At 45.4% G+C, this 27,947-nt stretch overlaps 2 protein-coding genes across 4 annotated transcripts in view; both read left to right on the forward strand.

The window, feature by feature from the left end:
* The window catches only part of LUC7L3 (LUC7 like 3 pre-mRNA splicing factor), a 33,844-nt gene extending 31,744 nt beyond the window's left edge, over window positions 1-2,100 (forward strand). For 2 of the 3 annotated variants that reach the window (XM_040434838.1, XM_040434840.1), the window contains exon 10: window positions 468-2,100. In XM_040434838.1, the coding sequence (XP_040290772.1) occupies window positions 468-622 (155 nt within the window). In that variant the 3' untranslated portion in view covers window positions 623-2,100. The remainder of the gene's footprint in view (window positions 1-467) is intronic. The other variant, XM_040434839.1, reaches the window with a different exon arrangement.
* WFIKKN2 (WAP, follistatin/kazal, immunoglobulin, kunitz and netrin domain containing 2) lies at window positions 1,915-27,825 on the forward strand. The gene is made up of 3 exons (XM_040434837.1): window positions 1,915-2,030; window positions 25,823-25,938; window positions 26,238-27,825. Exons 2-3 carry the CDS (start codon window positions 25,840-25,842, stop codon window positions 27,735-27,737), a joined length of 1,599 nt encoding a protein of 532 aa, XP_040290771.1. The 5' UTR covers window positions 1,915-2,030; window positions 25,823-25,839; the 3' UTR covers window positions 27,738-27,825.
* Window positions 27,826-27,947: the final 122 nt, after the last annotated feature.

The raw sequence follows: 27,947 nt of genomic DNA on the forward strand, positions 1-27,947 counted from the left end.
ACCAGCATACAGGGGATCAACACCAATACACGGGCCGGCGCGCGCACACAGGTATCTGACATATAAGGAATTTAGGCTTAAATCTGTTTCCCTATATTCACACATTTTTAATCCTATATTTTCACAGCTGTTAATCCCCTACGGCCACCACCATTAGCAAAACTTTTTTAGATTTTTGGCTGTTTAACAACCGTAAGTTGGTGTTGTCAACTAAATAAGATTTTAGGTCAAAATCCGCATTGTGTGCATTGAGACTTTCAAATTCTCATAGAAATCAATGTACATGACCTACGGTGCGGATTGTCTGCACGCAATCCTGATCGTGTGCGTTTAGCCTTAGAGGACATCAGTACGTCTGCTCTGTTGTGGAGTCCCATGATCCCTTGTAATCTCAACCCCCGTTGTTATTTATACACATTTTGTTGTGTAATTGACATTTTTTTTAATTATTTTTTTTTACCCCTCAGAAAAAAGAAGCTCTGACGACAAAAAAAGCAAGTCCAGCAGTCGAGACAGACAGAGCGAATCTCGCAAATCTGACTCTAAGGAGTTGTCCACCCAGACCTCAGTGAATGGGGCCAACGAGGGCGTAAAATCTGAAGGTGACACTCAGTCCAATTAAAACTGATCTGATTTGACCTCTGATCAGTCAGAGGTAAGTGTTTGGTGCCTCACTTTCCATAGCTCTTATGTTTTGCTAGAATGTAACGGTGCAGCGTAAGTATGCACGGATGAAGAGCGCTCTAGAAGATGCCACTTGCCATGAAAGGGAGGCTCAGTACTCCTGCAGAATAAGTCGAGGTATACCATTTTATGTATTTGTAGTGACCCCCGCCCCCTTCCCCCCCCCCTCCACGCCCGTCCAGTCTTCTGTCACCACACCGCGCCCTCTTGATCAGACACGCGCCATTCCCAGATGTTGTCTTGATGCTTGTCCTAGTTAACGCACACAGCGAATGTGTCGATTTTGAATAATTGGTTGGCCGTACCGGTCACTTTAAGGAGGCGCAATTCTATTTAAAGAAGAAAAAAATATATATATAAAAAAAAAAATCTGGATGGCGTTAAAAAAATAAGTCTAAAGATGTGTCATTGTGAGATGTTTGGAGTCTTTGCCTTCCATACTAATGCAGTCTGTTCTCGAGAGCCTCGTAGCATTGGATTGATGGAAGTGTAGGGTTTATGAATAAATTCACCACCTCTCTGCCAAACCTCACTCAGCGTTGGTGTTGTAAGCGGGCCCCTGAAAATGCCAAATTAAAAATCAAGGATTCAGTCATACTAATCAGGTACTCTTGACAGGTACTCCTTTCTCTACCAAAATCCATGTTTTGAATGATGTTGCGTGCTAGCATAAGCTTGATATACATTTATTTTATTTTTTGTGTATTTTCATTTTTTTGTCTTTGTCTACAAAGCAAAGTCACAGATTGTGTCTTTTTTAATTTTTATTCTATTTCTTTTACATGTTAGAGTTGTTGTTTCTGACAGTTTTAACAGTTTTGGAAATTTTCTTTCGACTGTGTCTAGGGATGCAGTGATGTCATTTATACAAAAATTCTATTAACGATTTTAAATGCAAATCTGTGCTCGCTATAAATGGGCCATGTTACATTCAGTGCAAGCTTTTACCGAGGTATGTCTTTACATTTTTCCTACCAAGTAGGAGAACGTTGCGTTCTGTTACCCAGGCAGTGTCATTGGCTTTGACGGAAAAAGCGGAGATTTCCAAAGTCGTTTCCTTATTTTTTGAGACGAATCCCTTTTTCTGCTCTAGCTGACTTTGCATGAAGGTGGTTAGGGTTTGGGGGACAGCGCTAGACCCAGATTAGACCGTTTTGCCTTCAATGAGAGTTTTTTTAAATTTATTATTATTATTATTATTGGCAATTAATTGTTTTTTTTTATTTTTATTTCTCTGCGCATTTTACCAGATAGGACGTCGTGCTGAAGACGAAGAGCCGACCCTTCTCTCTTTCTCCACCCGTACCCTCCCAAGATGTCTTAATCGAAGATCTACTTTATATGAGGTGACCGAAACCTGTATAGAGAATTAAAACAAAAAAAAAAAAAAAAAACACACACACAAAAATTTAGCAGGTTCTTAAGTTAAGAACTGAAGTAATTCTCTAGAGTTTAATTCCTGACATTTGTTTTGAGAGGTTTTGTCCTGGAGATGGTCAGGGCGCACTGTAAAGTTATGAAATCTAAAAATGCAGGCACTTATTAAAACCCGCCTTGCATATTGATTTAAAAAAAAAAAAAGAAGCAATTTTCGGACTTTGAAAAACAGTTTGTGAACTTTTTTTTTAAACTTATATATATTTTTTTTTTTTTTTTTACAAGTAGTAATAGAATATGAAATAAAAGCATCTTCTAAATCCTGATGTAAATGTGCTTTGTTGTTACTTGGCTTGGTATTACATGCTTTTTCAAATAAACTTGTTACTGTCTATTTTTCGGTGTCTTTTGAACTATTTTTGATAACTTTTTAGGAGCAAAACTGCTTCACGGTGTTATAGGGGCTAGTCCCATCTTGTGAAGTAATGGGAGGATGGAGGAGCGACCTCTGGGAATGAAGAGGGCGCAGCGCTGGTCTAGTACGGTGTCCCTTTTTTCCGCCGATCTGTAGCATGGCCGCATTCATTTGAATGGAGACGTGCTACAGACCCTTTACTCGGGGAGTTGCCTTAATGTCCCTTGTCATCACGTTCGTCAGATGGGAGCACATAAGCATTATCGCAGGTCTGACACACCGTCACTAGGATGGGGATCCCGAGCTCATTTTGCCAGAGGCATCTGAATTGAACATTGGTCAGGCATGCACCCTGCTGCTCCATTCAAGCCTGAGATTGGCAGATTCTGTCCCAACAGCATTAACCTCTTCCCAACCACTATACGGCTATTTACGTCGGCGTTTGGCACTTTAAAGATGGCACCCGCTCTGCTCAGGTTTCATACAGCAGGCACCCGTGGCTAATATCCATGACTGGCGGTGATGCAGATCATGGACATTTAACACTCCCAATGTCAATCCTGACCATGGGCATCTGAATGCTGTAAACCCAGGAGCGCAGAGTGTGACGAGGGGGGGGCTGCCGCCTTGTCGTTTCTATAGAGCCCCTGCCTGTAGCAGAGGTCCATAGAAATAGAGTAAAATCTGCATTGGAGTCTGAGAAAAGCACGCTAATGACTGCTTGTTATGGGAACTATATAAAATAAAATAAAAATTATAAATTAAAAATTCTGATCACTACCCTTTCCTCAAAATGAAAGGAAAAAAACATAATACACATCATAGGTATTCTGGCATGCAAAAATACACGTACTGTTAGAATCTAAAAAAAAATTAATGTCATACAGAAAAAAGTTAAAATGACCGTTTGATTGTTTTTCAGTCTCCTTCTCCCACAAAAATTTAATAAAAAGCAATCAAAAAGTTGTACACAACCCAAAATAGTATCACTGAAAAGTACAGATCGCCCTGCAAAAAAAAAAGTCTTCACACAGTTCTGAACACACAAATACAAAATAGTTATAGGGGTCAGAATATGGAGACTGTTTTTTTTTTTTTTTGTTGTATAAAAATGCAATAAAAATATACATGTGACCCCCGGCCTTCAGTTAACAGAAGTCGTCACCCAGGGCATGAAGTAGAAGGTGGGAAAACAAAGCCAAATGTCAGCGTTTCAGGACGCACCACATTTCGGGAATCGTTGGGGGTCCAATCAGTTTTCTGGATGGGGGTGGTGACTAGAATAATGCGTCGGGGGAGGGGGGGGGGTCCTTTTTTGTTCTTCTCATAAGACAGATCTGCTGAACATTTAATGATGGCTTTTGCAGGAAGTTCTTTAGTTATTTCGGCACATAATAATTTGGGAGCTCTCGAGCCTTGTGACTGTGATTATGTCAAGAAACAGATTAGACCTAAATCTGTAATGCCAAAATCTCCGCTGTGACCGCGCTATCCGACTCCTGCGGATCTTAGCCTGTACAAGGCAGAGTCCAGTCTGCTCCCTGCTAGACCAATGTAGTGGTGGATTTCAAGGGGAGGCTCACAACATCCTGCTATAGATTCTACATACAACGCCTCTCCGTATGAAGAGGTGGGATGTGTCTACCAGTTGTGAGACTTCATTCTGGCTCCGTTCTTCCCAGTTTTGTCTGCCTTGTGCTATACTTTACTGGTCGTTTTTTTTTTTTTTTTTTTTATCACTACGTATAGCTTAATCTGCCTTATACAGTTGCAAGAAAAAGTATGTGAACCCTTTGGAATTATATGGATTTCTGCACAAATTGGTCATAAAATGTCATCTGATCTTCATCTAAGTCACAACAATAGACAATCACAGTCTGCTTAAACTAATAACACACAAAGAGTTAAATGTTACCATGTTTTTATTGAACACCCCATGTAAACATTCACAGTGCAGGTGGAAAAAGTATGTGAACCCTTGGATTTAATAACTGGTTGAACCTCCTTTGGCAGCAATAACTTCAACCAAGCGTTTCCTGTAGTTGCAGATCAGACGTGCACAAAGGTCAGGAGTAATTCTTCACCATTCCTCTTTACAGAACTGTTTCAGTTCAGCAATATTCTTGGGATGTCTGGTGTGAATCGCTTTCTTGAGGTCATGCCACAGCATCTCAATCGGGCTGAGGTCAGGACTCTGACTGGGCCACTCCAGAAGGCGGATTTTCTTCTGTTTAAGCCATTCTGTTGTTGATTTACTTCTATGCTTTGGGTCTTCTGTTTAAGCCATTCTGTTGTTGATTTACTTCTATGCTTTGGGTCATTGTCCTGTTGCAACACCCATCTTCTGTTGAGCTTCAGCTGGTGGACAGATGGCCTTAAGTTCTCCTGCAAAATGTCTTGATAAACTTGAATTCATTTTTCTTTCGATGATAGCAATCCGTCCAGGCCCTGACGCAGCAAAGCAGCCCCAAACCATGATGCCCCCACCACCATACTTCACATTTGGGATGAGGTTTTGATGTTGGTGTGCTGTGCCTCTTTTTCTCCACACATAGTGTTGTGTGTTTCTTTCAAACAACTCCACTTTGGTTTTATCTGTCCACAGAATATTTTGCCAGTACTGCTGTGGAACATCCAGGTGCTCTTGTGCAAACTGTAAATGTGCAGCAATGGTTTTTTGGACAGCAGTGGCTTCCTCTGTGGTATCCTCCCATGAAATCCATTCGTGTTTTACGTATCGTAGATTCGCTAACAGGGATGTTAGCATATGCCAGAGACTTTTGTAAGTCTTTAGCTGACACTCTAGGATTCTTCTTCACCTCATTGAGCAGTCTGCGCTATGCTCTTGTAGTCATCTTTACAGGACGGCCACTCCTAGGGAGAGTAGCAGCAGTGCTGAACTTTCTCCATTTATAGACAATTTGTCTTACCGTGGACTGATGAACAGCAAGGCTTTTAGAGATACTTTTATAACCCTTTACAGCTTTATGCAAGTCAACAATTCTTAATCGTAGGTCTTCTGAGAGCTCTTTTGTGCGAGGCATCATTCACATCAGGCAATGGTTCTTGTGAAAAGCAAACCCAGAACTGGTGTGTGTTTTTTATAGCGCAGCTGTAACCAACACCTCCAATCTCATCTCATTGACTGGACTCCAGTTGGCCGACACCTCACTCCAATTAGCTCTTGGAGATGTCATTAGTCTAGGGGTTCACATACTTTTTCCACCTGCACTGTGAATGTTTACATGGTGTGTTCAATAAAACATGGCAACATGTAATTCTTTGTGTGTTATTAGTTTAAGCAGACTGTGATTGTCTATTGTTGTGACTTAGATGAAGATCAGATCACATTTTATGACCAATTTGTGCAGAAATCCATATCATTCCAAAGGGTTCACATACTTTTTCTTGCAACTGTATATCAGCCGCCACTTCTGTCCCGGTCAGCCCATAGTCCCCTCCCTCTATCAACGCTTTGATTCGCCTCCACATTCCCATGTTCACCCTTTCCATTGTTCTCTGGGAAGCCTGTAATTTGGTGCAGCTGATCACAAAATGAGCCCCAAATGTAACCTGTGATCCTGAGTAGATCCTATTTTCATGTGTCTTGTTTCTTGGACCAGTTTCAGATGAGCGGATTTCGTATTATGGATCAGCGTTCCACCCTTACCGTGGGTCTGCTCGCCCTAACTCGCAGCATCAAAGATCCCTATGACTCTGAGTCCACATCATGAGACCTGTCACCGCGCATGTGCTGACAGTATGATTGGCTCGTGCGCAGAAGATTTTATTTACCACCCCGCTATAGGGATCCAAACTGCACCAATTGAATTCTTGCCAGTACATGTAGATTTCAGAGCCCTGGAGCTGTTGTACACAGCTACTTCACTAACCTCTCATAGCAGCGCCAGCTCAGGAACATGTTTGCAGAGGCAGACTGTGCTAGGATGAGAACATCCAGCCACTTGCCTGTGCAAGTGCGTTCTCCATCAATCAAGCTTAAGTTGACACCGCCATACTTATAAACTCCTTTATTCACTGCAAGATGGATTCTGACCTGAGGCAGAGGTGCAGTGGTACTCTGGGGGGCTAGGCCTGCTCCTTGGTGCTCCGAGCACGTCGTTAGTCTAAAAATAAAAGTAGGAGTTTTCAATAAAGACACATTAGTTGCTGCAAGAGATTGTGCCAAGTGCAAGGAAACAATCAGCCCTGCCAGGCAGTATACTCTGTTTACTGGAGGTGAAAAATAGCGAGGAACTAGAACATAGTCCATCAGAAAATTATCTATAATTTTTTGGCACCTTTTTTATTATACAGCTGTAAATGATGATTGCAATTTGGCAGTATTGAGTAGATTCCCTTCTGTTAGTATTAAGTAATCAGTATATTAATAAGGTTTAATAAAATGTAAATTTATTTTAAAAGGAATTGTGTTGTGACTATTACAAATTGTAGAATTTTCCACTTAGACTAGGGCTGCAGCTAACGATTATTTGAATGACAAAAAAGGGGTTTATATGATTTTACTTGAAAAATTATGTTCAAAGGCCATATTAAAACAAATTGTGAATGGCACTGTTATGGAGGATCTGTGGATGGAGCTGTTATGGGGGGGGGGTCTATGGATGACACTATATAGCATCTTATGCTATATGTGTCATCCACAGATCCCCCCCTCCCCGTAGCAGTGTCATCCACAGATCCCCCCTCCCCGTAGCAGTGTCATCCACAGATCCCCCCCCTTCCCCATAGCAGTGTCATCCACAGATCCCTGCCCTCCCCATAGCAGTGTCATCCACAGATCCCTGCCCTCCCCATAGCAGTGTCATCCACAGATCCCCCCCCCCTCCCCATAGCAGTGTCATCCACAGATCCCCCCCCCCTCCCCATAGCAGTGTCATCCACAGATCCCCCCCCCTCCCCATAGCAGTGTCATCCACAGATCCCCCCCCCTCCCCATAGTGTCATCCACAGATCCCCCCCCCTCCCCATAGCAGTGTCATCCACAGATCCCCCCCCCTCCCCATAGCAGTGTCATCCACAGACCCCCCCCCCTCCCCATAGCAGTGTCAGCCACAGATTCCCCCCCCCTCCCCATAGCAGTGTCAGCCACAGATTCCCCCCCCCTCCCCATAGCAGTGTCATCCACAGATCCCCCCCCCCTCCCCATAGCAGTGTCATCCACAGATCCCCCCCCCCTCCCCATAGCAGTGTCATCCACAGATCCCCCCCCCCTCCCCATAGCAGTGTCATCCACAGATCCCCCCCCTCCCCATAGCAGTGTCATCCACAGATCCCCCCCTCCCCATAGCAGTGTCATCCACAGATCCCCCCCCCTCCCCATAGCAGTGTCATCCACAGATCCCCCCCCTCCCCATAGCAGTGTCATCCACAGATCCCCCCCCCCTCCCCATAGCAGTGTCAACCACAGATCCCCCCCCCCTCCCCATAGCAGTGTCATCCACAGATCCCCCCCCTCCCCATAGCAGTGTCATCCACAGATCCCCCCCCTCCCCATAGCAGTGTCATCCACAGATCCCCCCCCTCCCCATAGCAGTGTCATCCACAGATCCCCCCCCCCCCCATAGCAGTGTCATCCACAGCCCCCCCCCCCCTCCCCATAGCAGTGTCAACCACAGATCCCCCTCCCCATAGCAGTGTCATCCACAGATTCTCCCCCCCTTCCCATAGCAGTGTCATCCACAGATCCCCCCCCCCTTCCCATAGCAGTGTCATCCACAGATCCCCCCCCTCCCCGTAGCAGTGTCATCCACAGATCCCCCCCCCCTCCCCATAGCAGTGTCATCCCCACACCCCCCCCCCCCCTCCCCATAGCAGTGTCAGCCACAGATTCCCCCCCCCCTCCCCATAGCAGTGTCATCCACAGATCCCCCCCCTCCCCATAGCAATGTCATCCACAGATCCCCCCCTCCCCATAGCAGTGTCATCCACAGATCCCCCCCCCCTCCCCATAGCAGTGTCATCCACAGATCCCCCCCTCCCCATAGCAGTGTCATCCACAGATCCCCCCCCCCCTCCCCATAGCAGTGTCATCCACAGATCCCCCCCCCTCCCCATAGCAGTGTCAACCACAGATCCCCCCCCCTCCCCATAGCAGTGTCATCCACAGATCCCCCCCCCCCTCCCCATAGCAGTGTCATCCACAGATCCCCCTCCCTATAACAGTGTTATCCACAGATCCCCCTCCCATAGCAGCCCCGGCCCCGCCGCTCACAGCAGTATTCCTTAACCGGCAGTAACTTTAAAGGGACACTGACAGGCCAAAACAGCATATATAGTTAGATATATCACATTACAGGTCTTATACAGTCTTTTAAAAGCATATAAGTATACCCCCGGTCCACCTTATAAAGAGCGAAATATAAAGTTTTATAACCTGCTTCTCCTGTCAGCAATCTGCCCAAGGGGCGGCGTTTCATGTGAAAATGCGCCCAGCCAGCCTTCCCAACTGCCGTTCTTAAGCCCCGCCCAGCTCATCATTATTCACTTCGCTGGGCGGCGGCTAGAACTCTCCCCAGTCCCGATCCTGCGCAATTCAATCCTCCGGGCATCGTTCATGCCCAATCTTCTGCGCCTGCGCCCCGCCGTGCCGTTAGATCGCGCCTGCGTACACACACCAGCCTGCGTCTTCGAGGTTAGAAAACTTTATATTTCGCTCTTTATAAGGTGGACAGGGGGGATACTTATATGCTTTTAAAAGACTGTATAAGACCTGTAATGTGATATATCTAACTATATATGCTGTTTTGGCCTGTCAGTGTCCCTTTAACTTTAAATCACCGTATCTTTATTACCTTACAATGAAGCTCCAGTAACAGGCACTTTATGAATGATGCAGGCAGAGCATGCGCATCACGTGAGTGACGTTACGCCGCCGCCCGCTCTGCCTGTTACTGGAGCTTCATTGTAAGGTAATAAAGATACGGATATTATTGATAACGTAGATTAATCGTTGCAGCCCTAATTTAGACTGTGATTAACGCGTACCTAACCTAACAAACTCTGCATGAATCAGTAGTACAGTGTATGTAGTATTTCTGGTCATTATGACTTCTGACTTTTTTTTTTTTTGCTAGTTTCCTCCTCTATATCCTGGGTCTCTATTGTGCAGTTCTCCGTGATATAGTGGGTGTAGACTACGTCCCATCCACTGCACACAGAAAGTAGAGGAGAATCAGCTTCTTAACCTTCTCAGAAGCAGCCCCAGGATCATGGAGGACATTATAGAAAAGTACTGACCTGTAAGGTTGTGGATAAAGCACCTGGGCTGAGCTACAAACTTCCTATTTTATAGGCGCAGCAGGGTCATTAAATTCCTGCTGACCTCACCCTCCTATAGATTTGTATTGACCTGTGTAATCTGATTCTACTGTGAGCTGCTCCCGTCTTATGTTTACCCAAAGCACATTTCAAAGAGAGAAGCATTTGGCAAGGGAGGTAAGCGGCTCCAGGCCGCTTCTCTCCCCACTGTTATAAAGAGATGCAAGTAATTCTGCCCCTGCAATTACTATCACAGACCAACAAGTAATGTGCCATAGAGAGATCCAGAACTAAATCACAGCTTCAATACCTCTCTAAAATATAACTTTTATTGAAGCCCCCATAGAATTATCAGATTAGCATATATTGTAGCCAATTATGAGATAAATTAAAAATCAGCATATGCTATAGCCGTGTTACATAAATCAAGGCTTAACATGTGCAATCGCCCCATCAACAGTCATATGGCTTGGCACCTATGTGCATAATTCAATAATGGCACAGCTTGCCATATGTAGTAAACATGCACTAGTGTAACATCGTCCTATCGGCCATGATGAACATGGCAGAAATAGAAGGGCCTCAAATTTATTGTTGTACCACCTAGAGACCAGAGAGTTTGTCATGGTCGGGAGAAGTGCTTTTCCCTAAGTTATCCCTATAGCTACCCCTGCCTATAAGCGGAGTGCCTGCCCCGAAAGGGGTGACCCCACTTCTTGGTGGCTAAATGCTCCAATGTCACGTACAAAAGCCCTAATAAGACACTCTATACGCTTTGTAGAACTGTCCTGACACGTTTCCCCAATTTCTATTGTTGTTTGTTCCTCAGAGGACTATGGTATGAAGAAAGATATTCGGAGATAACTGTGTCCCCTGATGGCGTCCGGCCTATCATCAGGACGTCACTATCTTTGTTCATACCTTGAGACTGAACGGTTTGTGACAAAATCATGAGACCAGTACAGCCGATCATCTTACATGGACTGTGGCCCTTCATCAGTCCACTATGTTGACCTTCTATAATGTCTGTCCTCTCCTCCTGAGAATTCCCTCCTTCCACAAATGGGTCTGATGAAGAGAGCATTATTGAAAATATGCAATTCCAAGATAACACCCGGGAGACTAATCTGTTCTTTGCTGAGGCATCTGTAAGAAATGTGCTTTGGCCCTTTTAATAGCGCCCAGAAACCCGTGGATGGATGGACAGGCTTCTTCTTCTTCCTGATGTTCAGATGGCAGCTCCCCGCCCTTCATTAGAGACATGCTGTCTGGTCATCCATCCCGTCCATAGAACAAAGCCTGGTGGACTAGATAAGGGATCCGCAACCTGCAGCACTCCAGCTGTTCTAAAACTACAACTCCCAGAATCCTCCTTCCACATCCATGCAAGTTACAAGAACATCAGAGCAAGTGAGCACGCCGGGAGTTGTAGTTTCATGGCAGATGGAGTGCTGAAGGTTGCCGATTAGAAATTCGTTTGGTGGTAAAAGATGAATTGCGTTATGGATTCCGTTACCATGGACTATAACGCAATTCTATGACGGATGCCTTTAGAGGCATTTCATTATAATAAAAGTTTATGGGCTGCAAATGGATCCATCACGTTTCCGTTATGCAGGGGAGTCCTCTTTAAGCAAGGCAAGATACACAATTTCTGACAGTGTTTTGTGTGTCTGGACTACCTGGGATCGGGGGACACAAAAAGCAAGACACTTTTGTTAGTGACTACTTACTTTTTCTCCTGGAGTGAAAAACCTATATTTGCTATCAACATCTTGTTGGCAATGACCATCTTCTGGCCTACCTTTTAAGCAGAGACTCTTCAAGAAGGCAAAGGATGATGTTTTTCCTCTAGCTGACAGAGTTGTCAATCCTAGACCAGTCTCCCAGGTGTAAGGTGCCTTTTCCCGATCCTGACCAAATGATCTTCTCTCTCATACCAAGAAATCCCCTGAAGGTCCTGGAGGACATATTCATCATGGTTCCTATGGAGTCTATCTCCCTTTCCAGACCTTGTCATACAGGGACCTGTCTGCCAACTAAGTCAGCTGGCCATATCATGGTCAAGTGTTTTGTTAAAGGCTCCAGCTGGCTTCGTTCTTCATTACCCACTTTTGTACCACCCCGGAAACTGAATCTCCCCTGAGATCCCCCTCAAGTTCATTGCTTTGTTATTGACCACCACTACAGGAGGAGGAGAGTTATAAGCCTTATCCTAGAAAGCTCCCTACCATCCCATCCTGAAAGGTAGAAGTGTGCTCAAACACGACCCTGTCTTTCTTCCTCAGGTTGTCTGCACGGTCAACAATCTACAGATGAATGTCACAACCTTGATGTGTGCAGATGTAACCTTACTGACCTTCAGAGAGCTAAATCCTCCTGAAAATCTGACCTTCGTCTCCTCTAATTCCAGGGAAAGAAAAGGTTGTGGAGCAAACTAGACCACTGTTGCTTGTTGGATAAAGGTCACTATTAGGCCTGCTGCCGTATTGCGGATCCGCAATACATGGGCACCGTTCTGTGTGCATTCTGCATCATGTATGCTGACCCATTGACTTGAATGGGTCCACAAATCGGTAGATACGGAAGCACTACGGAGCGCTTCTGTGGTGGTCCGTTCCGCAAGAAGATAGAACTTGTTCTATCTTTTTGCGGAACGGATGGATCGTGGACCCCATTCAAGTGAATAGGGTCGCGATCCGCATGTGGCTGGCCCACAGTTGGTGCCCGTGCAAGAGGCCTTACTTACTGTTATTAAGTTTGCAACAAGTCTCCTCCTAAGGCCTCCTGCACACGAATGTGTGCGCCCCGTGGCCGTGCCTGCAAAATGGAGGCCGCAATGCACGAACACCGACCGTGGGGCTGCCGCAGCGGATCGCGGACCCATTCACTTTAATGGGTCCCAGATTCGGCCGTTCCCCAAAAAAATAGGACATGTTCTATCTTATTGCGGAACAGAAGTACAGGACGGAAGCACTACGGTAGTACTTCCGTAGGGTTCCGTTCAGCATCTCTGGATTTGCGAACTCATTAAAGTGCATGAGCCAACATCCGTGATACGGAATGCACACGGAACAGTGCCTGTGTATTGCGGGTCCGCAATACGGCCACGGGACACCTATGGTCGTGTGCAGGAGGCCTAAGGGTTTGAAGGCCCATTTCTCCAGGGCTGTGGTCACCTCCTGGTCTAAGGGGGAAAATGGTAAAGCCTCGTCTGCAGCAGTCCCACCCTAAAATGCTTTCTGTTATTCCTCCTGTCAGTGCCATTGTGGACAAGATGTTAATAAGGCTCACCAGTAATTTGATTTTCATAACCCCCAAAAGAGCACAAGGTTTTTCCCACCCATATTTTTAACCCCTTCAGAACCGGCCTATTTTATCATACGTCATGTGTTGTTCCGATCACTGCCGCCCGGCCGGTGGTGATCGGAACAAGGTGCCTGCTCAAATCATTGAGCAGGCACCTTGGCTAAATGCGCGGGGGGGTCCCGTGACCCCCCCCATGTCGGCGATCGCAACAACCGCAGGTCAATTCAGACCTGCGGTTTGATGCGCTTTCTGCAGTTTCTGATACCCACAGTCCCTGACCGCGGGGATCAGAAACTTTAATATGCCTAAAATATATATGTTTCACCCCCCCCCCCCTCCCCCCCTGCACCCCTGAATGATTTTATGGGGGGGGTTGAAGGCAGTGCGGCAGGCGGGATCGCGATCCCCCGCCCACCTGCCCTTGAATAATCGTTGGTGGCCAGTGGGTATACCAGGGTGTCAGCACATTGCGTGATGCGATGTCAGCCGTCTAACCCTTTCCATACCGCGGTCCATACGGACCGCTGTATGGAAAAGGTTAACAGCTCAGGGAGCTACCTCCCTCTCCCATCGGGGGGCTGCTGTGCCTTTGCAGCCCTCCGATGGAGAGGGAGAGAGCCCCCCTCCTTACCCTTCCCTGTCTGCGTAGTTGTGGCCACAACTGAGCAGACGGGGAAGGTTCCCATGGCAACAGGACGCCGTCTCAGGCATCCTGCTGTCCATGGTGCTAAACAGATCTGTGCTAAAGGCATAGATCTGTTCAGACAAAGTGTAAGTAAAATACAGTACAAAACACTATATAGTGTACTGTACTGTAATATACAGACTTCAGACCCACTGGATCTTCAAGAACCAAGTGGGTCTGGGTCAAAAAAAAAAGTGAAAATCAAAAAACACATTTATCACTGATTAAAAATGAAAAAAATAAAATTCCCTACACATGTTTGGTATCGCCGCGTCCGTAACGACCTGATCTATAAAACGGTCATGTTACTTTACCCGAACGATGAACGTCATAAAAATAAAAAATTAAAAACTATGATGAAATTGACATTTTGCCCACCTTACTTCCCAAAAAAGGTAATAAAAGTGATCCAAAAAGTCGCATGTACGCCAAAATTGTAACAATCAAACCGTCATCTCATCCTGCAAAAATCATACCCTACCCAAGATAATCGCCCAAAAACTGAAAAAACTATGGCTCTTAGACAATGGAAACACTAAAACATGATTTTTTTTGTTTCAAAAATGAAATCCTTGTGTAAAACTTACATAAATAAAAAAAGTATACATATTAGGTATCGCCGCGTCCGTATCGAAAAAAAAAAAAAATCATGATAAAAATATCACATGACCTAACCGCTCAGGTGACCACCGTAAAAAAAAAAAAAACGGTGCCAAAAAAGCTATTTCTTGTTACCTTGCCTCACAAAAAGTATAATATAGAGCAACCAAAAATCATATGTACCCTAAACTAGTACCAACAAAACTGCCACCCTATCCCGTAGTTTCTAAAATGGGGTCACTTTTTTGGAGTTTCTACTCTAGGGGTGCATCAGGGGGGCTTCAAATGGGACATGGTGTCAAAAAACCAGTCCAGCAAAATCTGCCTTCCAAAAACCGTATGGCATTCCTTTCCTTCTGCGCCCTGCCGTGTGCCCGTACAGTAGTTTACAACCACATATGGGGTGTTTCTGTAAACTACAGAATCAGGGCCATAAATAATGAGTTTTGTTTGGCTGTTAACCCTTGCTTTGTAACTGGAAAAAAAATATTAAAATGGAAAATCTGCCAAAAAAGTGAAATTTTGAAATTGTATCTCTATTTTCCATTAAATCTTGTGCAACACCTAAAGGGTTAACAAAGTTTGTAAAATCAGTTTTGAATACCTTGAGGGGTGTAGTTTCTTAGATGGGGTCACTTTTACGGAGTTTCTACTCTAGGGGTGCATCAGGGGGGCTTCAAATGGGACATGGTGTAAATAAACCAGTCCATAAAAATCTGCCTTCCAAAAACCATACGGCGCACCTTGCACTCTACGCCCCGCTGTGTGGCGGTACAGTAGTTTACGGCCACATATGGGGTGTTTCTGTAAACGGCAGAGTCAGGGCAATAAAGATACAGTCTTGTTTGGCTGTTAACCCTTGCTTTGTTAGTGGAAAAAATTTGTTAAAATGGAAAATTAGGCAAAAAAATGAAATTCTGAAATTTCATCCCCATTTGCCAATAACTCTTGTGAAAAAGGCTATGTCCTGAAGGGGTTAAGGATCAAATAATTTAATAGAATTTTTTTCTGTTGTCACATTCCACAAGCTATAACATTTTATTTTATCATCACTAGCTGCATTAGCGCTTGTTTTTTTTGCAGGATGAGTTGTATTTTTCAATGGCACCATTTCAGGTACATTACCTATTGATGAACTTTTATTATCTCTTTCTAGTGGGAATGAAAAAAATGGCAATTCCACCATTTTTCTTATTTTTTTTTGACATTATAAATTATGTACTGTTTGCCATGAGGCATGACCTTTAGGCCTCATGCTCACGACAATTGTGTGTTTTGCGGTACGCAAACCACGGATCCGCAAAACACGGATGGCATCCGTGTGCGTTCCGAAATTTGCGGAATGGCACGGACAGCCATTAATATATCCGCAAAATGCGGACAAGAATAGAACAGGTTATATTTTTTTTTTGGGGACCACAGAACGGAGCAACCGATGCAGACAGCACACATTGAAGTGAATGGCGGCTCGGATGCGGACCAAAACAACGGCCGTGTGCATGAGGCCTTATTCTATCTGATCATGGCGATACCAAATGTATTGTTTTCCTACTTTAAAAGGGGGTTGAGACCAGAATTCAACACATTTTCATAAGCATTAATGTTATTTAATTTTAAGAATTTACATAAGCCTTTCATAAACCCGTCCCCTGTTCCTTCTGTGGCCATGTCCTGTGGGGACTATTCCACAGTCACAGCTCTTACAGTAGAGAAGCCTTGGCACTTCTTCTCCAGTCAGAGGCAGTGCCCCCTTGTCTTTTGAGGAGATTTTACATGGAACAGCTTTTCACCGTTTTTTTTTTGGCCCATTTCTATATTTGTATAGGTTAATCATGTCCCCCCTTAGACGTCTCTTCTCAATACTAAATACATTTTATTCTTTTAATCTTTGCTCATAAGTAAGATCCGCAATGCCCTTATCAGTTTAGTCGCTCTCCTCTGTACTTTTTACAGCTCCAGGTCATCCATTCTATGGACTGGTGCCCAGAACTGACCTGCATATTCCAGATGAGGCCGCACCAAAGCTTTGTAAAGTAACATCCCTGTCCCCTGAGTCCATGCCTTATTTAATACATGACAATATCCTTCTAGCCTTAGAAGCTGATGATTGACATTGTGTGCTGTCATTTGATCTAGGAACTACAAGGACACCCAAATCCTTCTCTAGAAGTGACTCTCCCAGTGTTACCTCCCCTGGGACATATTATACCTGTAGATTATTACTACCCAGATGCAGAACTTTAACTTTATCCACATTGAACCTCGTTTGCAGTTCAATGCACTCAGTGTCCAAGTCAGCTTGTAGTTTATGGACATCCCTTATAGACTGCACAGTACTACATAGCTTAGTGTCATCTGCAAAAATAGAAAAAGTACTACTACCTCCATAACATTAATAATAGTTGACCCAGCACTAAACCTTGGGGTACACCTTATAACCTAGGACCATTTAAAATAGGAATCATTGACCACAACTCTCTGGACACGGTCCTTCAGCCAGTTTTCAATCCAATTACAAGCTCTACTTTCTAAGCTTATAGACCTCATTTTACATAATAACCTTCTATGATGGACAGGATCAAATGGCTTTACAAATTCCAAGAACACTATCCACAGGCGCCCCTCTGTCCAGGCTTCTACTTACCTCATTACATCCACAGCTTCCCCTCTGTTCAGGCTTCTTCTCACCTCACATCCACAGCCACCCCTCTGTCCAGGTGTCTACTCACTTCACTATATCCACAGCCACCCCTTTGTCCAGGTTTCTACTCACTTTACTATATCCACAGTCTTCCCTCTGTCCAGGCTTCTTCTCACCTCACTACATCCACAGCCGCCCCTCTGTCCAGGCTTCTACTCACTTTACTATATCCACAGCTGCCCCTCTGTCCAGGCTTCTTCTCACCTCACTATATCCACAGCCACCCCTCTGTCCAGGTTTCTACTCACTTCACTATATCCACAGTCTTCCCTCTGTCCAGGCTTCTACTCACCTCACTATTTCCACAGCCGTCCCTCTGTCCAGGCTTCTACTTACCTCACTACATCCACAGCCGCCCCTCTGTCCAGGCTTCTACTTACCTCATTACATCCACAGCTTCCCCTCTGTTCAGGCTTCTTCTCACCTCACATCCACAGCCACCCCTCTGTCCAGGTGTCTACTCACTTCACTATATCCACAGCCACCCCTTTGTCCAGGTTTCTACTCACTTTACTATATCCACAGTCTTCCCTCTGTCCAGGCTTCTACTCACTTTACTATATCCACAGCTGCCCCTCTGTCCAGGCTTCTTCTCACCTCACTACATCCACAGCCGCCCCTCTGTCCAGGCTTCTACTCACTTTACTATATCCACAGCTGCCCCTCTGTCCAGGCTTCTTCTCACCTCACTATATCCACAGCCACCCCTCTGTCCAGGTTTCTACTCACTTCACTATATCCACAGTCTTCCCTCTGTCCAGGCTTCTACTCACCTCACTATATCCACAGCCGTCCCTCTGTCCAGGCTTCTACTTACCTCACTACATCCACAGCCGCCCCTCTGTCCAGGCTTCTACTCGCCTCACTATATCCACAGCTGCCCCTCTGTCCAGGCTTCTCACCTCACTACATCCACAGCCGCCCCTCTGTCCAGGCTTCTTCTCACCTCACTACATCCACAGCCGCCCCTCTGTCCAGGCTACTACTCACCTCACTATATCCACAGCCGCCCCTCTGTCCAGTCTGCTACTCACATCACTACATCCACAGCCGCCCCTCTGTCCAGACTCCTACTCACTTCACTACATCCACAGCTGCCCCTCTGTCCAGGCTTCTCACCTCACTACATCCACAGCCGCCCCGCTGTCCAGGCTTCTTCTCACCTCACTATATCCACAGCCACCCCTCTGTCCAGGTTTCTACTCACTTCACTATATCCACAGTCTTCCCTCTGTCCAGGCTTCTACTCACCTCACTATATCCACAGCCGCCCCTCTGTCCAGGCTTCTACTTACCTCACTACATCCACAGCCGCCCCTCTGTCCAGGCTTCTATTTACCTCACTACATCCACAGTTGTCCCTCTGTTCAGGCTTCTTCTCACCTCACATCCACAGCCACCCCTCTGTCCATGTGTTTACTCACTTCACTATATCCACAGCCGCCCCTCCGTCCAGGCTTCTTTTCACCTCACTACATCCAGAGCCATCCCTCTGTCCAGGCTTCTACTCACCTCACTATATCCACAGCCGCCCCTCTGTCCAGGCTTCTACTCACCTCACTACATCCACAGCCGCCCCTCTGTCCAGGCTTCTACTCACCTCACTACATCCACAGCCGCCCGTCTGTCCAGGCTTCTACTCACCTCACTGCATCCACAGCCGCCCCTCTGTCCAGGCTTCTACGCACCTCACTACATCCACAGCCGCCCCCCTGTCCAGGCTACTACTCACCTCACTACATCCACAGCCGCCCCTCTGTACAGGCTTCTACTCACCTCATTACATCCACAGCCGCCCCTCTGTCCAGGCTACTACTTACCTCACTACATCCACAGCCGCCCCTCTGTCCAGGCTTCTACTCACCTCACTACATCCACAGCCGCCCCTCTGTCCAGGCTTCTACTCACCTCACTACATCCACAGCTTCCCCTCTGTCCAGGCTACTACTCACCTCACTACATCCACAGCCGCCCCTCTGTCCAGGCTTCTACTCACCTCACTACATCCACAGCCGCCCCTCTGTCCAGGCTACTACTCACCTCACTACATCCACAGCCGCCCCTCTGTCCAGGCTTCTACTCACCTCATTACATCCACAGCCGCCCCTCTGTCCAGGCTTCTACTCACCTCACTTCATCCACAGCCGCCCCTCTGTCCAGGCTTCTACTCACCTCATTACATCCACAGCCGCCCCTCTGTCCAGGCTTCTACTCACCTCACTACATCCACAGCCGCCCCTCTGTCCAGGCTACTACTCACCTCACTACATCCACAGCCGCCCCTCTGTCCAGGCTACTACTCACCTCACTATATCCACAGTCTTCCCTCTGTCCAGGATACTACTCACCTCACTACATCCACAGCCGCCCCTCTGTCCAGGCCATTACTCACCTCACTACATCCACAGCCGCCCCTCTGTCCAGGCTACTACTCACCTCACTACATCCACAGCCGCCCCTCTGTCCAGGCTACTACTCACCTCACTACATCCACAGCCGCCCCTCTGTCCAGGCTTCTACTCACCTCACTACATCCACAGCCGCCCCTCTATCCAGGCTTCTACTCACCTCCTCATAAAAACAAATCAGGTTAGCCTGACAACTTCTGTCCTTGGTAAACCCATGCTGGCTATCACATAATATTATTAGCAGTCACATACTCCTGTATATAGTCCCGTAAAAGGCCTTCAAACATTTTTCCCAAAACAGTAAGGCCTCGTGCACACGACAGTTGTTTTTCTCGGCCTCCGTTCAGTTTTATTTTGCGGATAGGATGGGGTCAGCCAAAAAATGCTGATAGTTCATCCGTTTGTGTTCCGCGTCCGTTGTCTGTGTTTCCCTTCAGCAAAAAAAATTGTGCATGTCCTACTTTTTTCACATTTGCGGACAAGGATAAGCATTTATTACATGGGATCTGTGGGAAAAAAAGGATCCTCCAAAAAAAACGGATGCCGCATCCGTTTTTTTGGGCGGACACACAATTTACGGACGCAAAATAACATGTGCATGAGGCTTAACTTACTGGTCTATAATTAACTGTGGAAGACCTTGATCCCTTTTTGAATATGGGCACCACATTTGTCTTGTGCTACTTGCTTGGCACTGTACCAGTCACTAGAGAATCTTTAAAAATTGTGAATAGGGGACACAACAATAACTGAACAGGACGTTGAGCCATCTTCACGTTTACCTTATTTAACGTAGCTTGAACCATAGCTACAGTTAGCCAATTCAGTCGGCTCTCCTTGGATTTAGATGCCCATATGGGATAGAGAGATTTAAATAGAGGTGGTTCCCATGCAGACTGAGGACACCTTCCTTTGTGGATGGGCACAAATGTATTTGCTAAGCGCCTCATGTTTAATTTAAGGTAAAAGGTGGTATTAGTTCATATATAGATCATACACTTTCGTTTATTATTTTCTCCTTTTTTTCAGTTGTGTGCACCTGCATATTTACTTTATTGTGCAGGATGTGCTCATTAACTTTTTTTTTTGCATGGGGTAGATCAGTGACCAGAGTATGGATGCCGTGATCAGGAAGTTGCCAGAGCTATGAGTCGAGAAGCCACCTGTTTTATCACTCCATTAGTACCACACAAGACATTTTTATTTTCATACAGTTGCAAGAAAAAGTATGTGAACCCTTTGGAATTACAGTATATGGATTTCTGCACAAATTGGTCATAAAATGTGATCTGATCTTCATCTAAGTCACAACAATAGACAATCACAGTCTGCTTAAACTGATAACACACAAAGAATTAAATGTTACCATGTTTTTATTGAACACACCATGTAAACATTCACAGTGCAGGTGGAAAAAGTATGTGAACCCCTAGACTAATGACATCTCCAAGAGCTAATTGGAGTGAGGTGTCAGCCAACTGGAGTCCAATCAATGAGATGAGATTGGAGGTGTTGGTTACAGCTGCCCTGCCCTATAGAAAACACACACCAGTTCTGGGTTTGCTTTTCACAAGAAGCATTGCCTGATGTGAATGATGCCTCGCACAAAAGAGCTCTCAGAAGACCTACGATTAAGAATTGTTGACTTGCATAAAGCTGGAAAGGGTTATAAAAGTATCTCCAAAAGCCTTGCTCTTCATCAGTCCACGGTAAGACAAATTGTCTATAAATGGATAAAGTTCAGCACTGCTGCTACTCTCCCTAGGAGTGGCCGTCCTGTAAAGATGACTGCAAGAGCACAGCGCAGACTGCTCAATGAGGTGAAGAAGAATCCTAGAGTGTCAGCTAAAGACTTACAAAAGTCTCTGGCATATGCTAACATCCCTGTTAGCGAATCTACGATACGTAAAACACTAAACAAGAATGGATTTCATGGGAGGATACCACAGAGGAAGCCACTGCTGTCCAAAAAAACCATTGCTGCACGTTTACAGTTTACACAAGAGCACCTGGATGTTCCACAGCAGTACTGGCAAAATATTCTGTGGACAGATGAAACGAAAGTTGAGTTGTTTGGAAGAAACACACAACACTATGTGTGGAGAAAAAGAGGCACAGCACACCAACATCAAAACCTCATCCCAACTGTGAAGTATGGTGGTGGGGGAATCATGGTTTGGGGCTGCTTTGCTGCGTCAGGGCCTGGACGGCAGTGGCGTCGCTACCCCCAGGTCATTCCTTGCCCCCCCCCCCTTCCTGATTCGCTAATCGCTGCTGCCCCGACTGACTGACAGAGAACACACAGATAGATACATACAGTCAGTCCGTCGTCTGAGAGTCACATGACAGATGGGGTGGTGCCGTGGTAGGGGCGGCGTTTGGACCCAGCGGACTCGCGCAGGGCGGGCGCAGGCTGGGAGTGTGGCAGCCGCAGAGACGAGTTGACGACTTGACGTCACGGTCGTCAACACGTAAAGCTGCGCTGCTGCGTGCCTGCCCGACCGCGCAAACGGACTTTGCAAATTGCTGCCGCCTGCCAGTGAGTGCCTTGCCTTCATGTTCTGAGTTCTCTCTGCTCCTGCTATTGCTAAAAAGTTTTAAAAAAAAGTATGTACCCCTATACCCCCACTACCTAGTACCTCGCCTCATGGCCTGCCCTCCCTCCTGCTTGGTTTGCGCCCAGCCCCTCCTCAACCTGTCCCTGATGACACGGTTACCCCTATAACTTAGGGTATAATTGGTACATTATACAGGGGTAATATAACTAAGGACCCCTGTATAATGTCCCCTGATAGCACTGAGTCCTCCTCAGTTATATTACCCTTGTATAATGTACCCTGATACCCCTTAGTTATAATATTACCCATAATGTTATATAACTGAGGGTAATCAGGGTACATTATACAGGGGGTAATATAACCAAGGGGTATCAGGGTACATTATACAGGGGGTAATATAACCAAGGGGTATCAGGGTACATTATACAGGGGGTAATATAACTTATATTACCACCGTATAAGGCCTAATAGGCCTCCTGAGTTATATTACCCTTGTATAATTATGTACCCGGATACCCCTTAGTTATATGATCTCGGCGGGGTCATATAACTAAGGGGTATCAGGGTACATTATTATACAGGGGTAATATAACTCAGGAGGCCTATTAAGACATTTTGCAGGAGAACTTAAGGCCATCTGTCCACCAGCTGAAGCTGAACAGAAGATGGGTGTTGCAACAGGACAACGACCCAAAGCATAGAAGTAAATCAACAATAGAATGGCTTAAACAGAAGAAAATCCGCCTTCTGGAGTGGCCCAGTCAGAGTCCTGACCTCAACCCGATTGAGATGCTGTGGCATGACCTCAAGAAAGCGATTCACACCCGACATCCCAAGAATATTGCTGAACTGCAACAGTTCTGTAAAGAGGAATGGTCAAGAATTACTCCTGACCGTTGTGCACGTCTGATCTGCAACTACAATTTGTCTGAAACGTACCTGATGAAGTTCCCATTCCGGGATTGAAATACATAAAACTTACATACAGAAAGCTTTTATTTTTTATGGAGATATTTCTTCTTCCTTAAGGTGAAGGAGCAGCACCTATAAATGTTGTCATTCTTCTCATTTCCTGTCAAGTGTCCTAACTATACATATAGATTGAAATGCACTTTCTCCTTTAGTCTACACTAGATATACAAATACAGAACACGCTTGATTTGGCTTAGCAGTGGTTCTGGAAATGTTGCACCTTTGAAAAGATACACTGCTCAAAAAAATAAAGGGAACACAAAAATAACACATCCTAGATCTGAATTAATTAAATATTCTTCTGAAATACTTTGTTCTTTACATAGTTGAATGTGCTGACAACAAAATCACACAAAAATAAAAAAATGGAAATCAAATTTTTCAACCCATGGAGGTCTGGATTTGGAGTCACACTCAAAATTAAAGTGGAAAAACACACTACAGGCTGATCCAACTTTAATGTAATGTCCTTAAAACAAGTCAAAATGAGGCTCAGTAGTGTGTGTGGCCTCCACGTGCCTGTATGACCTCCCTACAACGCCTGTGCATGCTCCTGATGAGGTGGCGGACGGTCTCCTGAGGGATCTCCTCCCAGACCTGGACTAAAGCATCTGCCAACTCCTGGACAGTCTGTGGTGCAACGTGACGTTAGTGGATAGGGCGAGACATGATGTCCCAGATGTGCTCAATTGGATTCAGGTCTGGGGAACGGGCGGGCCAGTCCATAGCATCAATGCGTTCGTCTTGCAGGAACGGCTGACACACTCCAGCCACATGAGGTCTAGCATTGTCTTGCATTAGGAGGAACCCAGGGCCAACCACACCAGCATATGGTCTCACATGGGTCTGAGGATCTCATCTCGGTATCTAATGGAAATCAGGCTACCTCTGGCGAGCACATGGAGGGCTGTGCGGCCCTCCAAAGAAATGCCACCCCACACCATTACTGACCCAATGCCAAACCGGTCATGCTGGAGGATGTTGCAGCCAGCAGAACGTTCTCCACGGCGTCTCCAGACTCTGTCACGTCTGTCACATGTGCTCAGTGTGAACCTGCTTTCATCTGTGAAGAGCACAGGGCACCAGTGGCGAATTTGCCAATCTTGGTGTTCTCTAGCAAATTCCAAACGTCCTGCATGGTGTTGGGCTGTAAGCACAACCCCCACCTGTGGACGTCGGGCCCTCATATCACCCTCATGGAGTCTGTTTCTGACCGTTTGAGCAGACACATGCACATTTGTGGCCTGCTGGAGGTCATTTTGCAGGGCTCTGGCAGTGCTCCTCCTGTTCCTCCTTGCACAAAGGCGGAGGTAGAGGTCCTGCTGCTGGGTTGTTGCCCTCCTACGGCCTCCTCCACGTCTCCTGATGTACTGGCCTGTCTCCTGGTAGCGCCTCCATGCTCTGGACACTACGCTGACAGACACAGCAAACCTTCTTGCCACAGCTCGCATTGATGTGCCATCCTGTGTAAGCTGCACTACCTGAGCCACTTGTGTGGGTTGTAGACTCCGTCTCATGCTACCACTAGAGTGAAAGCACCGCCAGCATTCAAAAGTGACCAAAACATCAGCCAGGAAGCATAGGAACTGAGAAATGGTCTGTGGTCACCACCTGCAGAACCACTCATTTATTGGGGGTGTCTTGCTAATTGCCTATAATTTCCACCTGTTGTCTATCCCATTTGCACAACAGCATGTGAAATTGATTGTCACTCAGTGTTGCTTCCTAAGTGGACAGTTTGATTTCACAGAAGTGTGATTGACTTGGAGTTACATTGTGTTGTTTAAGTATTCCCTTTATTTTTTTGAGCAGTGTAGTTGCAAGCCACCACCAAAAACATGGTCAGGTTGTTTGCAATCGAGAAGCTGAAGTTGTGGTCATGCTGTGATCAATTGCTGTGGGCATACCCTTACGTCCACCTGTGTCGCTGACTTTGTGATTTGTATCATCTCGGAAAGGGACATTTGCGAGTTCTGGTTATAGAACTCTTGATTGGCTGTACCGAGTACGGCGCGCTGACAATAAGCAGTCTGTGTTTTGGATTTTGCTAATCGGCTCAGACAGAGAAATTACAGCTGTAAAAATAGTGATTTCAAAGGCGGACCATTCATTAGGGCTTTTCTTCCAGTTAAGGTTTCGCTGAGATCTAACAAAGAACAACGGTCTTATGTTGTATAATCCTGCGAAGGAATTTATTAAGCTTTTAATTTGATATATAAAGCTTCTGTGTCGCGCTGAATAATGAGCAGTCCTATGTAAACGTGTCTCCCCCAATTAAACTCAAATGTTTTATATAATGACCCAAAAGTCGCTGTATTTTGTTTCGTCATATTACATAAATTAAAGACCAGCCACCCGTGAACTGAACAATTAATAAAGTGAGGGAGGGGGCTCCACCGCAACTTGAAGCCTTTAAAGTCTTTCCAGAATATTTTTTTTTCCCCCTCTGAAATTCACAGACTAAGCCTTGGACAAAAAAAGTATTGTCTGACGAAATCAAGATTTCCTGAATTAATTAATGGCGCAAAGGAATAAATCGTACCGTAAATATACACATGCCGCCCCCGTGAATTAAAGGGTTAATTTTATAAGCACATTAATCCAAGGCAGATCGGGCTAGGCTGTATAACTGACAGCACTTTATAGTGGACAGAGCAGCAGACGCGCTCAGAAATATTTTTTATTTTCATTTTTTTTTTTTTTACGGTTACAAGACTAGAATTCGGGATTCGGCCACGAGACCAGAAATGCATTCCCGATTTGTTAGTACCTGGATGGGGACGAGGGCTGCAGGTACCCGCATTGTGATCCTTCTGTTTTTACTTCTGAAAGGAGAAGCTGTACCCCACATGAGGTACTCCCATGCCGGCTTATGTCCCAACGAAATGAATCCAAACTTATGGGTGGATGCTCAGAGCACCTGTCAAAGAGAGTGCGAAGCCGATCAAGTAAGTACACTATGCGTCATATAGTTTTATGCTCTGGGGTGGAGACGCAGAGTTAATTTAGGGGAGTGAAAATGTATTCAATGCATTCATATAAGCAGAGTTGGTTACTTTTTTAGAGAGTTGTTTCACGTTAACATTGAAAGGTTAAACTAAATCAGTGTTGCTCTTAGTACTAAAGTCTAAGGGTGTGAATATTTTTTTTTATAGGGGCTTAATATTAGTGCAAAGATATATTTTAGATTTTTTAAAATTACATTCATGTTTTTCATTCTTGTATTGATAACATATTTTTTTTATAGGAATGTGACCCTCATGAAAAATGTTGTCCTAATGTCTGTGGAACCAAGAGCTGTGTGGCAGCTCGATACATGGATGCGAAGGGAAGGAAAGGACCTGTGGGGATGCCCAAACAGGCTACCTGTGACCTCTTCATGTGCATTCAGCAGGGTTCTCAGTGTGACATTTGGGATGGGCAACCCATCTGCAAATGCAAAGATAGATGTGAGAGGGAACCAAGTTTTACCTGCGCCTCCGACGGGCTCACCTACTATAACAAGTGCTTTATGGATGCGGAAGCTTGCGCCAAGGGAATCTCTTTAACCGTAGTCACTTGCAAATATCACCTTACCTGGCCACACACCAGTCCTCTTCCATCAGAGACAACAGCCAACCCAACCATCCCATCAGCTGAAACAGCCATTGTAAACTTGGTTCCTCCAGTTCTGGTGAACAACCCTACTCACAAGACTGTCAACGTTGGGGACACTGTCAGCTTTCATTGCGATGTTACTGGAAAACCTAAACCGGAAATAACATGGGAAAAGGAAGGAAAGGAAAACCTAGTCATGCGGCCCAACCATGTGGTTGCGAACATAGTGGTCACCAACATTGCACAGCTAGTTATCTATAATACGCAACTACAAGACACCGGAGTCTACATATGTACAGCCAAAAACAGTGGTGGCATCATCAAGATCAACTTTCCCTTAGCCGTCAAAGAGGAACCTGCCAAGGAAAAGTCAGGAAATCAAACTTTTTTTCCAACTGATGAGTGCCTAAAGCCCCCGGACAGTGAAGACTGCGGCGAAGAGCAGACACGATGGTATTTCGATGCCAAGAAAAATAATTGTTTTATCTTTGTTTATGGCAATTGCAACAGTAACATGAATCATTTCGAGACCTATGAGTCATGCATGTTGACGTGTATGAACGGACCTGTCAACGTTTGTAATTATCCCGCCCTCCAAGGTCCATGCAAGGCATACGAGCCAAGATGGGCATTCAACAAGCTATTGAGCCAGTGCCAATCTTTCATTTACGGTGGGTGTGCTGGCAATGAAAACAACTTTGAAAGCAAAGAAATGTGTGAGGAATCCTGCCCGTTCCCCAAAAACCAGAAGTGCAAAATCTGCAAGCCTCGGCAGAAGCTGGTCACTAGCTTCTGTAAAAGTGACTTTGCCATCCTTGGACGTATAGTAGAGTTGACAGAAGAGCAAGAATCTGGACTTGCTCTTGTTTCGGTGGAAGAAATCCTAAAGGATGAGAAAATGGGACTGAAATTTTTGGGAAAGCAACCACTTGAAATCACTCTTCTCAACATGGACTGGAGTTGTCCATGCCCCAATGTCACCACTGTTAGTAGTCAGCTCATAATCATGGGTGATGCACATAATGGTATGGCAGTCCTACAGCCACACAGCTTTGTCGGCATGTCAAGTGCCCGTCGTGTGCGAAAACTTCGAGAAGTCATCCACAATAAAACTTGTGACCTCCTGAAAGAAATTTTAGGGCAGCCATGATATATTGATGATCATAGAGCACGTATAATAATTAAAGGAATGTATTTTTCAGAAATTACTAATATGTCAACTTTGAATTAAAGAGAAACTTTGGTCAGATGTGAAAATATCCTACTTGTAGTTCTATTAATGTTCATAAGGGGCAGTATTATAGTAGTTATATTCTTGTACATAGGAGGCAGTATTATAGTAGTTATATTCTTGTACATA

The sequence above is a fragment of the Bufo bufo genome, chromosome 6 (assembly GCF_905171765.1).
Source record: "Bufo bufo chromosome 6, aBufBuf1.1, whole genome shotgun sequence".
NCBI classification, from domain to species: domain Eukaryota; kingdom Metazoa; phylum Chordata; class Amphibia; order Anura; family Bufonidae; genus Bufo; species Bufo bufo.

Bases quoted from the DNA above. Each gene is read 5' to 3' on its own strand.
- WFIKKN2 (XM_040434837.1), top strand. From the start codon at position 25,840: ATGAGGTACTCCCATGCCGGCTTATGTCCCAACGAAATGAATCCAAAC. The intron at 25,939-26,237 runs GTAAGTACACTA...TTTTTTTTATAG, and splicing joins GAGAGTGCGAAGCCGATCAA to GAATGTGACCCTCATGAAAA.